Genomic DNA, 16828 nt, shown 5'->3' with positions numbered 1-16828 from the left:
CAGTTGGGGGTTTGGTGCCTTGCTCAACAGCACCTCCGCAATGCCCAGGAGATGAACTGGCATCTCTCCAGCCACCAGTACACACTCCATTCATGGTCCACACAGGGACTCAATCCAGAGAACTTCCGGTTCCCAGCCAAGTCACCTATGGACTGAGCTACTGCCACCCCAAAACTATCAAGTGGCCCAACCGGGCGTTATTAGCACCATGCTCTAACCAACTGAGCGAACCAGCTAACCAACTAAAACTACTACTAACCCTAACCCTTAAAAACCAAGGATAAGAAAAGGAGAATGGAAACATTAACAGGTAAATAAAAAGACATTTAACTTCATCAATGGTTTGTTTTTTTTAGCCTCTTGAGTGAAAGAAACATCACACAACGCTGAAAACAAGATTAAATCTCCTAATAAAGTGGTGAGTGGCAGAATTTTCATTGCTGATTAATCTGTCCTATTAACTGATTAATCCTCCAAACCGGTTTGAGTCCCTGTGTGGACCATGAATTGAGCGTGGACTGTTGGCTGGAGAGGTGCCAGTTCATCTCCTGGGCATTGCGGAGGTGCTGTTGAGCAAGGCACCGAACCCCCAACTGCTCGAGGCGCTGGTCCATTGGCAGCCCCCTCGCTCTAACATCTCTGGTTGCATGTATAAAGGTCCTGTCTGTGCATGTGTGTGTGTATCGGGCCTGTGTGTGTGTAAAATGAATAATAATAGAATGAAAAAATCGAATTTCCCCGTTGCGGGACTAATAAAGGAATTCTTCTTCTTCTTCTTCTACTCAGACTTCAGTTTATGATCATACAAAACAGAAAAGCAGCAAAACGTCACACTGGAAAAGCTGCAATCTGAGAATGTTTTTAATAATTTTCTTTAATAAATGATTATTCATCAAGTTTGTTGCAGACTCTGTGCATCTAAGCGGTTAATCAACAAGCTAACTTTACACCGAGTCATCCGATCTAAAATTAATATAAAATCTATAAAAATATTTTTGAGTGCAGCTTTAAATAAATACTACGACATCAGACTTTGGAGGAGTGCAACTTTACTGTATTCATGTCAGTGTGCTGCGCTTCTATATAAAGAAAAAGGCCTGAGGAGTTTTCAGGGTGCACACTGACCGGTCCACAAAGTATCCGGTGATCGCCGCCTCGTTGACGGTGTTGGGTGGTTTCCAGGCAACCAGGACGTAGTCAGAGTTGATGTCATATGCTTTCACGCTCATCGGTGCGCCAGGGGCCCCAGCCACAGAGGCGGTGGCATCTAGGGAGCGAGGATAAATAAAGACATAAGATGGGAAGAGGAGGGTTGATGGGAGACAGGAAGTGGGGTACATCAAATTCAGAAATCTATCGGATTTTAATACTTTTCCAACTACCGTATTTTCTGCACTATAAGGCACCTAAAAACCTTCAGATGTCTCAAAAGCCGACAGTGCGCCTTATAATCCGGTGCTCCTTATATATGGACCAATATTGAGCCACAACAGGTCTCGCAACTACGGTGAGCAGCCGCCGACTCTATTTTCCCCCGTAGAAGAAGTAACGCGCGGTGCATGTTGAGATATATGACTGTGCGAAGCGTGCCGTTTCATTTCCATGTGTGTGTTTGTGTAAAGAGCCCAAAATGGCTCCTGTTAAGAGACACGCTTACGACGCAGAGTTTAAACTCAAGGCCATTAGTCACGCAGTAGAACACGGGAATAGAGCAGCAGCCAGAGAGTTTTACATGAACCAATCAATGGTGCGGAGGGGGAGGAAGCAACAACCATCTGACTGTTTTGTTGACGTTACCTTTAGCGCAGCTCCATCTAATGGATGCAGAACGTAACCCCCGCCTCGACTGTAGCGTCTGTTCTATGCGCCTTATAACGTGGTGCACCTTATATATGAACAAAGTTTCAAAATAAGACATTCATTGAAGGTGCGCCTTATAGTGCGGAAAATACGGTACTCTTCACAAAATTTCGGTCCTCCAGAAACGTTTTGTTAGGATTGCAACCTGATTAGAGTCCCATATTTCCTCTTTACCTTTATTTCAGAAACTCCAGATTCTTACAATCTATGACTTTTTTTTTTTTATTTACAAAACTTTTAAGCGAAGGGAATATTTCTGAGCAGTTTAAGACTCGTTTTAAAGCAAACTCACACTTACATTCATAGAGGTCTACTGTCAACAAGATTTAGAGGGACCTAATTATGAATTACTTTTTCTATTTGGCTAAAAACTGTATTTTCATATGTGATGAGTGTCACAAAAGATGCTTAAAAAAGCATTTAACTGCTGTTTTAATAGTGCTTTTCCTCATGTATTGTTGTCTATGTCTTATTAGTTTTACTCAGAGGTAATTTACCTGTTTAGGGGTTAATTCACACACTTCCTTACATATTACACACACTGTTTTGTTTTTTAAAATGGAAATTATTTTTCTTTCTTATCACTGTTGCTATCAAACATATTAAGTTATAAGTTTACCATCACTTCTATTTTTTTCTGGACTTTCTGGAGAATTCAAATAAGCCCTCTGAGGTTTGTTTCCTCTTCCTGCACAGTTTATCATTTGTCCTTTTTTTGTAATTTCTATGTATGTTTTTAAAATCTTGCAAACAATTAAATGAAAATGAATAAAAACTACATACACAGGAGCCTCTTTCACACATAGCTCCCCAGTAAATTACTGGGATAACCTTAAAATGCTACCTGAAACAAACAGGTAGGCGCTATGCTCGGCGGTGCCGTCCTTCGTGAAGATGCGGAGGGTGTAGAGGCCCTCGTCGTCCTTGGCCAGGTGAGGCAGAGTCAGACGGGCCGCACCTCCACCGACGGACATCTCCACCAGCTTCCCTGGTTTCAGCAGTTTATCTGTCGGCAGAAAAAGATGGAAGACACAGTGAGGAGTGACCAACGCGGACGACAAATCTATACCTGAATGAATGAGTGAATGAATGAATGAATGTCCTACCATCCCTGTACCACTGGGCGAGGGGGGGTACGTTGGGGAGGTCGGGGATGACCACCATGGTGCAGACCAGACTGAGACAGCCGCCCTCCACACCGAAGGTCACTGAGAACCGATCGAGCAGGCTGACCTCCAGCTTACTGGCATGAATCTCAGTCAGATGGGGCACTGAGCAAGATATGAAATGACAACATGTTCTTTAAAACACAGCGTTTTTTAGAGGTAGACATTATCTAAGATGTGTAGGATTCAAAATGATAATGTTAAGTCAAATATGGGTGTGAAGGTGGTTATTTCTGAAGTTGGGCGAACGAAACTTGAAAGTTGAGACCTCCACTGACTTTCTCGGATGTCTATAACAGCCTGCAGACGGACTTCAATGTAAAGCAGGGCTGCCCAATCCTGCTCCTGGAGGGTCACTGTCCTGCATGTTTTAGGTTTCTCCCTGCTCCAACACACTTGAGTCTAACGATTTTCAAACCTGTGACAAGCATCAGCTGCTTGATAACGAGCACATCATTAGATTCAGGTGTGTTGGAGCAGATAAAACCTAAAACATGCAGCACAGTGGCCCTCCAGGAGCAGGGTTGTGCAGCCCTCAGTGAAACTCCAAACTCTCTTCAGTTCGCCTACTTCCAACAGTGATGCTAAATGGAGTCGGCTGACGTCAACAAATGAACCGTCCACACATGCTGTTCTTCTGTTCTACATTCTGCAGCTGCAGCCTGGAAATGGACCGAAGGTTGGTGGATAACATCAGCTTATTCCCCCAGACTCTCTGGACTGATCGGACTGGCTCGTCGCTTACAAATGACTTAATCAGCAATTGTTACGAAGTCTCCGATGCCAGATCTATACAGCATAGCAAGTTACATCTAGATAGCTAAGTTTAGCTCAGTTGCTAATGTTAGCGCACTGAAACTGAAGCTGGCTGTGGCAAGGTAGCATTATTGTAAAATTGTAAATATGATATCATTTTACAGCATTATACCAGCATGATGTCGGTCAAATATGTTCAGTCACACTGTTTTGACCAGTACTCGCTCGCGGCTATGGAATGTGCGAGCATGCGGGCGCCAGCAACAGGACGCTAACAGTTCACTTAACGGCCACCGGTGTCGCTAAAATCAAGTTTTTTCAGAGAGTTACGCAGAGAACCTTTAAAAATTATCAACTTTTCTTTATGGATCTCAGGACGCACAGCCTTATGCTATTAGCGGGGCATCACTGACACTTAATTTATAATTCAGCAAACACTCCATGTGCTCATTTACGCACAGGTGGAGCATTTGCTGAATTAGACGTGATACAAAAAAGAGTTAATGTTTTCCAGCATTTTTAAAAATCACTATCTAGATCAGGTCAAAGCAGGATATTGTGGACTGTCTGGAGCAGAGAAACAAACCAGTCCTGAACTGTTTACTGTGAGGTTTCCTGTCTGGTCGAGGACAACAGCTTCTTACAATAGTTTCCACTACTTATCAGGCTTCTCACATGCTCTGCTATTTGTAGCCAACTGGTTCCCATGTGGGTGAACTGATTGTGTCTGGGCCTGATTCCAACCAAAAATTAAAAAAGACCCTCCTCCTTCTCCTCCTCCAGCTAAATCTCTCTCGCCTCACCTAAACCAAGTTGGCAGGACGCTCCGGCTCCTGGTGCTCCTGTGAGGGAAACAGAATCATGATTATAGAGAGATACATGACTGGTTCAATAATAATAGTGCTAAATCTTAGTAATAATAATAATAATAATAATAATAATAATAATAATAATAATAATAATAATAATGACTTACTCTTAACAATAACTGAAGCCTTGCTGGTAGCTGTGCCGTGAGGGTTGGTGGCCACAGCGCTGTACTCAGCAGTATCACTCACAGCACACCTGCAAAACCAAACAGTATGGAAACGCATAAAAATGTAGTTTAATTACATAATTACATAATTAACATCCTTGTGTTCAGTAGGGATGGAGCAATAATCGTTGCGCTAACAATAAGTGAATGGTGTTGAATTTTATCAGGATAATCATGAATATTGTGAATATCCTCACAAGTGACATTTGATGTAGCCTTTTAAAAGAATGAATATATACATATATATATATATATAAATATATATATATATATATATATATGTATATATATAGTATATAAGTATGGTACGGTGTATGCTGTTGTTCACCTGATGAAGTCTGGTGTTCGTAAGGAAGCCATGTATTTGTATTTATTTGTTTATTTTTAAAAATGGGACAAAACATATTAATGAACATTTACATGTAAATGTGTGTGGGATAGCAGCCATGTGGCTAATTTATATCCATTGTGCCATAGACAGGTAAAGAGAAGAGAGAAAGGAAAAGACATCAAAACAAGTAAAAATATAACAGAAGAAAATAAGGCACAATAACAAAAATTGATAGTTACAGAGCTGACAGTAACAAAACATAAATAATAATAATAATAATGTGCGTACAAACTCTGGTTATTGCAGAATGTCCTGTAAAGTGCTAGTTTGCATAAAAATGTTAGTAAAAATGCTATTGCTGACTGTCCTTAATAAAGTGCGTAAAGCGCTTGATTTTAAAGTGCTAGTTTGCATTTCATACTTGCAAAAAGACAAAAAAAAAGGACAAGAGTCCCATTTTATAGACCTTTTCAATGGACTTTCATTGCTAGGCAACAGCCCCGGTGCTCGTTACCTTCCTGTCAGCAGACGTAGCGCGGCCAATGAACATTTTGCTGTAATAATGGCCGACATATCCGCATATAACTCGACAGACAAAAAGGATTTGAGCAAGAGAGAGAGAACAACCAGCTGAAAATTGAGCCGATCTTAAAGTCTTTGAGTCAATCATTGGTACGTGGAGCAGTTAAGCTCTTTCTTTCCTCAACAACACCACCGTGTCTCTTCAAGGTCAGCGGCCAACTCTTCGAGTCAATGCTCGATCACGGCACGGGACATCACTAGAACTGCCTATTTAAAAAGAAAGGAGCACTGAAAAAAGAAGGTGCACTGCAAGAGACAGCGGCTTGAAGAGGAGTGTGGTGGGCGGGTGAGAATAGAAGGAAGAAATGTGACCTTCACCCTGGACTGGACTATTTTAGATTTAGGTCAGCTGTGGAGGACAGGAAGTCTCTGTGTTCTTCTTCTAATAGAGCTTTTAATTGGACTCTGATTGAGAAAATATTACATTTCTCACAAAGTCAGAGACATAAAAAGTCTCCTTGATGACCCTGTAATGCAATGACGGAGGATAGGAGATATTCCAAGAGAGAGAGAGAGAGAGAGAGAGAGAGAGAGAGAGAGAGAGAGAGAGAGAGGGAGGAATTCATGGCTCGAATGACGCAAAGGTCAGCACTTCGACAGGAACAGCTGAAGAGTCTTGAAGATGACGAATACGCCAGGGGAGGGAGCGGGTCCCTCCCTCCCCAACCAGCCGTCTTTTTGAGTCGGACACCAACAATAGTTTTGCAACAGTTACCTCTAAGCCTCCTCTGCTCTGCTCTACACAGGTTATATCGCACACGGGTCAAGGACTCATACGTTTTGCTGCACTGTAAAGCTACAAGACAAGGTTGCGTGTTGATGCACTTGTCTCTCCAAATGCCAGTCTATATATGTGTTTGTGTTGATATGATTTCTTGCAAGTGTGTGTTAGGACAGGTGTAAGGGAGAAAAGATGGGTGTGTGTTTTTCTGTACAGTAAAACTTTAAAGTGGCAGCTTTAAGTGCAGTTTGCCTTTTAACTGAAGGTGTAGAGATTAGATTTGAACTCAATGCACTTTTATTTGGTCTTTTATCTTGGTTTATATTTTTAAACTTTTATTATAAACTCTTATTCTTCTCATGTATTTTTGAATGAATGAATGAATGAATGCTTTATTTCAAACACGTGAAAAATAAATCATACTTGAAGCACGAGTCGTTAAGACCCTTTTTATGTTTGAAAAGGAGCAGGAAGAAGCATCAGCTTATTAATTCCTACCCCTTCTCTACTTCGTACCTAGTACTATAGGTTTTCTTACTTCCTGTGTATCCTGTTTTTTTTAATACAAACAACACAATAACCGCTTGTGTAAAATAAAATAAAAGACACATATGGCAAAATGCGAGAACCCTACAAGGTACAGGGAAGAAGAGGTATGACAAACATTAAACACCGTCCTTTTATTTTTATTTTCAACACATTTTATTTCATTCTCTACTATATACTTTATACTATTTTCTTACGTGTCTTTTTTATACTTTTATCCATCTTTTCTTTGTCTTATTAAACATTTTTACATTTTATTTTATGTGTATTTTTAAACCTTGAAATGTGCAATATAAATATACGTGCCTTCCCTTTAAACAAATGTCTTATTTATGAAACAAAACTGCAACTAGTGACGGTATGTATTTGAAATAGCGCTTTACTGTAAGTTGACATGGTCTTCAATAGGGTTGTGTCATTTGAAACTCTTGTAAATCAAAGTGTGTCTTAAAGAAAATTCACTGTATTCTCTGCAGGGTTGTGTTCGTGCCGTACCTGCTAATAATCAAACCGTGGACTCCATACTTGTTTTCAATCTTGTACTTTCCTGGAGCGCTCAGCGGGTCGACTGGCACGCCTCCTTTGTACCTGCAAACAGCCAGAAATCAGCGAGTGTTTCTCACACCAATACACTCACAGGATAAAATCAGCACGTGCATGTCATGTATCCCCCCATACATGACTCTATGATGTTTTATCTTTAATACAATGAATTGTGTTGTGAACTCAAGTAGCAGCAGATATTTACAAGGTGAGGCTGTACTGGGAATGTACGTTGAACACTATATATAAAGGGCGCACTCACACTGTCCTTCCGCACCGCGCCCCGGGCTTTAGGGTACTTGTCCCCCCTCCCTCTCCCCCCCGTCCAGGCCCGTTTGTACTCACACTGCCTGGGCCTTGCGCAAATGCTTCTTGCTGTCCATACGTCATCATATAAAGGGATTTGAATAATGCTAAAAATGCTAACAACAATGGGATGGAAGCTTCAATGTTGTATTTCATCCCAGAAAACTTTAAAACAACCTGAAACTAGACTTTAAAATATCCAAACATAACTTTCTACCAAAATGAGGAAAACAGAAAATGTGGCAGAAACTCATGCTCATCATAAACTAATGAAAAATACGGTCATTAAATTAAACAGGAATTTTGTTTATGTCGTGTTTTGTAACTCAAGTTGACTCCGTTTAAATCTAAGGGACATCGGATTTGATTAGACTTGCTGTAAGCTTAAATAGCACATACACACAGAACATTTAAATTCGCTTTATCTGATGTAAATAAGGTGAAATGAAGCACTCTGAGTATGCTAACCATTTGACAATGGGCCTTGGGTTTCCCTGCACGGTGCAGAACAGTTTGACGGGGGTCTTCTCCCACACGGTGTGGGGCCGCAGGGCGACAATGAAGTCCGGCATCTTGGGGATTTCATCCAACAAATCCACCCTCTTGTACATCATCTCCTTAACCTGGTAAAAAATAAAGACGTCATTAGAAAACCCCATCCATGCCAACATGTTGTCATCATCAACATTTCCCAGCTGACATCACTCTCAACAAATCTGGAATCTGCCCGAAGCAGAGGGGATTAAAGAGGTGAGGCCGGCAGGCAGCTGCTAACCCTGCAGTTAACAACAACAACAACTTTGTACTTGAGCATCATCCGTCCGTCTTCCTACAGCAACATGATGTGGGACAAAGACGCATTTGTTTATAAGCACCACCACCATTCAGCTGTTGCAACTCGTGGGGGAATTGTTGGGTCTATGTAAATCATAAATAAGTGATAGAGTGTGGTCTTTACCTACTCTTTATATAAAGTGTCTTGAGATAACTTTTGTTATGATCTGACACTGTAAATAAAATTGAATTTACTATAATTGGTGAAGACAGCCTCCCTTAAGACATGAAAGGCAACAGTGACGGTTGAAGCAAACTCAAACCGACCTTTTTAACCTGGCTTTTAATGAACATTTAGAGGAGAGGAGGACACTGAGAAAGCTGTTCTCCATCATGGAGGATCCTCTCCACCCTCTCCAACTCACACTGGTCAGACAGCGGAGCACCTTCTCCAGAAGGCTGCTTCAGCTTCGCTGTCGTAGCAACAGATACAGGAAATCTCTCCATCACTGTATATAATAACTCTCTCACCTCTGCTTGACAGAGAACTCTGGTCTCGCTACTGTTTTTTGTTTTGTTTTGTATATATTATTATTGCTATTGTATATTTTCCATATTTTGTTGTATATATTATTGTTTATAGCACACTGTGCACTGTTTATATACACTATGTATATATTGGATTCTATTTATGTTATGTACAAAGTTTTTTTATTTGCTGACCCACTGCTGCTGTTACAGAATAATTTCCCAGTCTGGGATCATTAAAGTAATTCTATTCTATTCTATTATTCATCCTCTGGTTGAGTCACTTACAAACTGTCAGCTGGTCAAAATGGCAGTTTTGGAAGTAGGCTCAACGAGAAGAAGACGACACAGTGAATCAGGGAAATAAAACGGTATTCTCGCCATTTCATCAGTACAACTCTGTCCTGACATATATTTTATGATGCTCCAAATTATATCCAGCTATGAAAAAGAAGTTAGACCGCAAGTACAGAGAGTTGTTGCGATGGAGAAGACACACTGTCTCGTCTCATCGGTGTGAACTAGAAGGTCGCAGAAAGTTGCAGACCTGCAGTTTGAAAGTAGTTGCAAGTTTCAACTCGTCTTGTCGCGAATGTTTGGTCTAAACTGGACTTTAGAGATAAATGAACAGTTGAGTGTCATCTGCATATGAGCGATACAAAATGTTCTATAACATTAGAACTGCATAAATACTACAATCTAATCAGCCAGTTATGCAGGTAACTACACTTATCTTTATGATTAATAATGAAAAAAAACCAACACACATCATGTAATACCTCCGAGCTCCTTACCTCTCTCTGAATAGCAAGACTCTCCACTTGGGCCTTGGTGGCCATCCTCATCCTGTGGAGCTCCTCCTGAATAACAGTCAGTCCTTTCCCAACATTCGTACTCACTCGCTGGTACTCCTCAGTCCCCTCATCAGCAGTCCTACAACAACACACAACTTAAATTGATCCACAACCAACAACGTACATGTGATTAATCGTGTTTCTGTTGTAGTTTTAGTTTCTGTTATAATAGAGCTGGTTAATGTGGCCCGGGAAAGGGAAGTTTGGGGTAACCTGCTGGAGCTGCTGCCCCCCGCGACCCAACCCCGGATAAGAGGCTGAAGATGAGATGAGATGAGACTCCACAGTGAATAGGTTCTCAAACATTAAAACACTTCAAAAAGTTTTTTTTTTTTCTTCTAATGGTAATTTTCATCATCTCCATCTGATCTTCAAGAGAAGTAGTAACTAAACTTGGAGGCAGAATTGGAAGAATACACTTCATCTGCAGATTAGAGTAAACCATTTGGAGATTTATAATTCAGAACAGGTAGATTGCTCGGCCTCCGGTGTTGCTTCTTGCAACTTTTCTCAAGAACTGCTCATCAAAAACAACTTCCATAGCTGTTGACCAATGCACCTGCTGCTATGACATATTTTTGCTTTCCCTCATCAATCCAAGAGTATACTTGGTGGTACAATTCATGGTTACAGTTTGATATTTGGGAACAGGGTATTTCTGGGAACAATGGCTGGTGATCTGTACACAATATGCCGTTCACCGTTGTAACAGGCTGAAGCTCTTTTTTGTGCACAAGTTCAAGTTACTTTATCATTACCCGGAGGAAGTAGATTTTATTTGCAGTAGATTTCCCATACACAATGGGAAAAACACAAAGAGGCACATATCACATGCATCCAACTTAAGACGGTGTAAATTAAGAGGAAATGGCATATTAAAAAGTTCTTACAGGTCCAGAAGTATATTAAACCATTTCATGTTAAGATATACAAACTAATGGTAAAAATAGAATAAAATAAAAACAATTAAATCAGTAAAAATCGTTTAGGTTGTTAAAACATAATGGGTAAAAAAAATAAAAAAGACAATAAAAGTCTAAAATACATAAATACAACACTGAGTATATAAATAAAAGCAGCGATAAATAATCAACTGTGCAAAATATATCTTTGACTTATTCCTCAGTGTGATGGCTGCAGGGTTCAATCCTCGGGCTAAATACAGCACTTAATCCCAGATCAATTGCACGCTGATGGGCCTTAAATGTTGTCCTCTGATATTGTAATGTTCTGTTAAATTGATGCATTTTTTCTTTCCTGTCTTGATGCATTTATGCTCATCTTCTCTCGTCTCTTTTGTCTTTTCTGTGGTACTGTAAGTGGAGCTGCTGGGATGCAAAACAAATTTCAGACTTGCACTATAAAGTAATATCGTATCGTAACAGTTAATCAATAGGGGTCCCCTCTCAAGACACTACAGTGTGTAACGTGCTATTATTAAATATGTACATTAGATATAAAGTTGCTTGAATAAATGGTTACAGAAAATTGAAAGACAGACATACATGTCCAAAACCCTCTCAGAAATATCATCTCTAAACTATAGCCTTATCACCTTATCATCCTTCAGACTCACTTTTGTGTACACCGTGACCTTCTGGTACTTAATCACTGACGAGGTGTTTCCATCAGCTCATCACAGTGCATTTAACATATCTCTTATATACTAATGTGAGCTCTACAACTCCAACTAATTATTGACTAGTGACGCTGAATGTGTCGTCTCAACTGGGCTGGGGCCGCTAACAGCGACTGTACTTCAGTAGGCCAATCTGTTAGTGAGAGCAGAGTAAACTCAAATCAAGGGGAAGCATCTTTCAGTCATTATGCAACAAACAGCTGGAAAAAACTTCCTGAAGATGTGAGACTTTCACCCACTGTGACCACTTTTAAAACTAGACTGAACACTTTTATGTTCACCTTAGCTTTCTGCTAAATCTTTGCACTTTTAACGTCTGCACTGTTTTTATTATTGTCTATGTTTTTATTCTCTTTGTCTTCCTGTTATGCATTTTAATTCATGACATGTTGTGCTGTGAAGCACTTTGAGTCTGCCTTGTGTATGAAAAGTGCTGTACAAATAAAGTTGCCTTGCCTTGCCTATTACCTTACACATAAAAATAGCCTGACGTATGACGGCAGCCAATGGGAAACTCACCTCTGCCGGAACACCGGTACGGTGTAGCATTGTTCCGCCATAGCCTCTGTGGCCTGGGCGTGCACCTGGCTCACCGATTTAGAGCTTGATGTCCTGTTTGGGAGGAAGTTACACCGTTATATATTTAAAAAAAAGAAAACAGGCATTGAAAAGAAAATGGACTTTCAGGTTTTTTAGTGTTGCAGAAGCAGGTTTGGATTTATTAGTGGTAAAAATGTCGCCATATTCTGGCAAATGGAGGTTCGCTTGTTTAAAATAACATGTTTCAATTTGTCTTTATTATGGTTGAATGACAGAATATGGTGCTAACTCATATTAAAGTTCAAAGACTACATTTGTGGTTCATCCTGTCCAATTCTCTCCTTTGCATTGCCATTTAAATGTAATCTGTACTAACTGTAAAGTATCCTGAGAAATACATTCTTAATATGTCAACTTATTTGCTTGACAAAGACAAAATATTACATAAATATTGGCCAACTTGAACAAAAACTCAACGTTTGCTCAGAATAGCAACCTCAAAGTCATATTTTGAAGTCCTACAGTAAACTGTGCTCTTTTACTGGACCTGCAACCAAGTGTGTTGTGAAAAGGTTGATGGTTGGTTAGTGTCTGATACACAATGAAGGGAAAATGATCAATGAGCATCAGAGACGTGGACAAAGATGTCATTCAAAAACTCTTTAAATAACACATTTAGTCGATCAAACTGACACTGATCCCTCCACGTCTTCTCATGGGGAAACGTCATGAAAAACCTTGTCTACAGCTCCGAACACTGGCCTCAGATGCAGGTCAGGTTCAGTGGCATGTGGACTCTGACATAAGGCAGAGGCTACATGACAACATGGCAGCTTTCTACAGGATGACCCGGTGGTGTGAACTCGTCTTGAAGTGGCAGTTTAATGTTCGACCCTCGTTACTATCGAAGACAGAGCTAACACAGCCTTCCACTTGTGTATCAGTGTGTAACTATGTCACTACTCAGGTAGGGTACAATGCTTTTTTAAAAAGACGACCAGAGTAATAAAAAGAGCCAAAAAAAACTGGAGAGCATCAGTAGCATTATCTGTAGCCCCTCTACAGCCCCTGGGTGTCCCTCAGGGAAGACTCACTGGAGATCAGCTTAAAATGTTTTTAAGCTTTTTGACGTTTTTGAATGTTTCGCAGGTTTTCACTTCTTTGATTTTGGCAATTGATGACTCTAAAATCACCCGTAGGTGTGAATGGTTGTCTGTCTCTGTTCGTCTCTATGTGTCCTGTGATAGACTGGCGTCCTGTCCAGGGTGTACCCCGCCTCACGCCCGATGTGAGCTGGGATCGGCTCCAGCACTCCGACCCCGGGATAAGCGGTTGAAGATGAATGAATGAATGATTTTGGCAGGTCTGCGTCTTCTCCAAACTGTGCCGTCTACATTAGAAATGCAGTATTTCCAGGTGCTTTAGTTTTAATCTCAGACTAATCTCAAGGTAAGACAGGAAAAAATTGCACCGCACAGTGAGGTGAATTTGTATTCCCTCTAAATGCCGTTAAATGACGTTGAAACTGGATCTATTTTTTTCTGGAACTTTCTCTCAGCCAACTCAAACACTATGCAGTCTCAACTGATCGACTTTGAGTCATGAAATAACATTTGGTCTGTGATCGTGGCCTCAGGAAACTTAACATACTGACGACTCCAGTTGTCAGTGACAGGTAATGATATTGGAAACCTTCTAGACCAGGGGTGTCAAAGTGATCCAGTAAAGGGCCGTGTGGCTGCACGTTTTCATGCCAACCAAGCAAGAACACACCTGACTCGACTTACTCCATCACCTGAACTGTCTTCACACAGTTGATTTGTTGGACCAGGTGTGTTTTTGATTGGTTGGCATGGAAACCTGCAGCCACACGGCCCTTTACTGGATCAGGTTGACACCCTTATTCTAGACCTTTTTGTTGCATCTGGAAACACAAGTATGTAATACTGCTAAGTCTGCTTTTATAATTTATTGAGATTTACAATCATTTAATTTGCCACATAACCGTAATGTTCATGGTTCAATTCCAGCCGGAAGTGTTTTTAAATAAAGGCATCTAATAATAGCAAAAAAGATTATCTTTAAAAAATAAAATGAAAAATAAAGCCACAGAGAAAATACACATCTGCTATGATTACAAATATGTAATATCTCCTAATTAATGCAATATATTAACATCAACGAGTTATCTTCTGAAAGGTTAATCACAGCAATTCATATGATATCTTACACAATGTGACTTTATGACTTTATTTAATGCCATGAAACGGCAACCAGGTAACTGTGATGGTCTCTACCTAGTTTGTAAAGTGTCCTGAGATAACTTTTGTTATGATTTGGCACTTGGCACTCAACTGAATTGAATTGATGGTAAAGTTTAGAGTAATGGTCGTAATTTGGTTCAGTGCTTCTTGAACGTGAACACCTGTCCTCCTGCCTCCGTGTGAACTTTACTGCTCTTATGCTACGTCACTTTATTTCCTTCTTTGCTCCGGATGTAACGGTAATAAATATGTGGATTACATAGGAATTAAAGTGCGTAGGTATATGTACAGTGAATGTAAACATCATGCTTAATGTTGTGTCAAAGCAAACGTGGCGTTCAAAAAACCCTTCCACTAATATTGTCTGTTAATTACTGATGCTATGCGTATAAGAAGCATCCAATACATGGCGTAGTTAAATATTTATTTGACAAAAGACTTATGGATGTTAATGTGTTAAGTGTTTGTCCAATGTTATGGTATAAAATCCACATGAATGTGCACACGTTTGTAACATTCAATCTAGTCTGAAGACAAAAAAAGGGGACGAGTCAGGATGTTTTTGAAGATGGAGACAATTTGACTGTGAAATTCAGCCGCACACAGCTGTAAATCTGGCGTCCGAGCACAAGTGGGACAGCCGGCCAGGAAGCATATGCAGCAGGTAAATGAAAACCACCTGTGGGCAGCGGCTCTATGCGTATATATCTTTCGCTTCATCTGGCAAAAGCAGCGAGAGTTGAGCTTCTACAAAAAGCAGCGGGCGAACGCCACCTTTCGTACCTTACTGCCGTCTGCTGCACGGCGCACACACATTTAGGGTGATGGAAAGCATAATCGATTTTGACTTGGCTCGCGTGCTGCTGCTTCTTCTTCTTATACCAAGGTGTGACTTTGGAAGCCATGACTGGAACAACTTCAAGGAGACCTGGTTACGAGCACCAGGTGGGGAGGTGGGAAACCAAACGTGCGTTAGCCATGACAGCAAACAACTCTAACTATTGCTACAGCTGCCTTTATGAAGTCTCAGTAATTCACATTTGTACTAATGCGTGGGCTGTAATCTTTAACAATCACACTGCTCTAGTGTTTCTCCTCAGGTTTGTATTTCACATCATACACATTACATTTTCTTTGCGTAAACATTTAAAGAATACATAAATATCACACGTATGAATCTCAGAGGAAGACATGTCCAGCATTTAGCTCAGCGCTTCAAAGTGTTTCACCTTACAACACTCACATAGCTCCATATGCTATGAATAGCTTGCAGCAGTCTGCTTATTCCATGATTGGAGGAATTAAGGAGAAAATAAGAGTCATTACCAGCCCAGCAGTGAGCAGCCCTCTCACTATTTAATTAAAAACCCATCACGCAGTAAAACCAGTCTGACCACACGGTACAGGCTCTTTTAAAAAGAATAACTGCACAAAACTAATTAAACCAGCCGTCAAATCCAAACAATCAGGCTAATTGTGTTCTGTATAATCAATTATTTCAACACAGGAACATTTTTCACCTGTTTTTAAGCTTGTACAAATTGGAAAAAGAGGGGTCAGCAACCTCTTAATGCCCTGGTATGTATGGAAGTACTGCTCAGGGAGATTACAGGACACAAGCATTCATTATAGCAACACATATCCAACTCATCCCACACTTCTCCTCCTACTCTGAACTTTAGCAAATAATAAAAATGAACCCTACTGGTGAGCAAATATGAAGAAAAGGGACTTACCCCAAGAGATTAAAACAGCGCAAAGCGGTGGAAGACCAGCCTGATGCCGCTTGGGAAGCACTTGCTGATGGTAACAAAAATATTACCCTGTCACTGGAGGAATGCTGTTCCCCCTTCCACCCCATGTATGGACGCACTTAAGACTATATATAGCATTTACCCCCAAAATTTTCTTCTCATTCTGCACTTTGGAGATGAAGAGTGTGCATCCGTTACCTGCTATTTTATTTGAATTATTTAGAGGTATGTTTGCTGCGTTTATTCAATTTAAGGATTTTTTTTTTTGTGTGAAAGTTTTAAAGAAAAATTCAGTTAAATGCTTCGATGGATGCTGGATTAAAAAAAAATTAGACTACTGTTTCCACACAACAGTAACTCCTTTTTGGAAGTCCTTTAAATCAATTTTAAAACGGCACATTGCCCAGTCTTCTCACTGTCGACAGGAAGATTGATTTTCTTTTTTAACGAGATTAATAGGAGGCACCTCACCTTTACATTTTACAAATATTCATTTAGCACAGAAAAAGCCAGAAAGACATTTTTTAAGATCAATTCTGCTGGCAGATCCCAACACTGAGAGCCTTGTGAGACCATTTTAGGTTTCTCCAGACCGCCTGTCCTCCTTGGCTCAACACTTGTGGGCCGC

The 16828-nt window shown here is 40.4% G+C and overlaps 1 protein-coding gene across 2 annotated transcripts in view; it reads right to left on the bottom strand.

Annotated features, from left to right (window-relative positions):
• Nucleotides 1–16311, bottom strand: part of myom2a (myomesin 2a) — a 42947-nt gene extending 26636 nt beyond the window's left edge. For both annotated transcript variants that reach the window (XM_083933667.1, XM_083933666.1), the window contains exons 1-11: nucleotides 16183–16311; nucleotides 15230–15374; nucleotides 12162–12254; nucleotides 9944–10082; nucleotides 8316–8470; nucleotides 7494–7586; nucleotides 4759–4847; nucleotides 4586–4624; nucleotides 2967–3131; nucleotides 2705–2866; nucleotides 1126–1267 (exon numbers count right to left, since the gene is read on the bottom strand). In XM_083933667.1, the coding sequence (XP_083789793.1) occupies nucleotides 1126–1267; nucleotides 2705–2866; nucleotides 2967–3131; nucleotides 4586–4624; nucleotides 4759–4847; nucleotides 7494–7586; nucleotides 8316–8470; nucleotides 9944–10082; nucleotides 12162–12254; nucleotides 15230–15351 (1199 nt within the window). In that variant the 5' untranslated portion in view covers nucleotides 15352–15374; nucleotides 16183–16311. The remainder of the gene's footprint in view (nucleotides 1–1125; nucleotides 1268–2704; nucleotides 2867–2966; nucleotides 3132–4585; nucleotides 4625–4758; nucleotides 4848–7493; nucleotides 7587–8315; nucleotides 8471–9943; nucleotides 10083–12161; nucleotides 12255–15229; nucleotides 15375–16182) is intronic.
• Between the last annotated feature and the right edge of the window lie 517 nt (nucleotides 16312–16828).

The sequence above is a fragment of the Echiichthys vipera genome, assembly GCF_963691815.1.
Source record: "Echiichthys vipera genome assembly, chromosome: 2".
Taxonomy (NCBI): domain Eukaryota; kingdom Metazoa; phylum Chordata; class Actinopteri; order Perciformes; family Trachinidae; genus Echiichthys; species Echiichthys vipera.
This window is presented reverse-complemented; position numbering and strand designations above follow the sequence as displayed.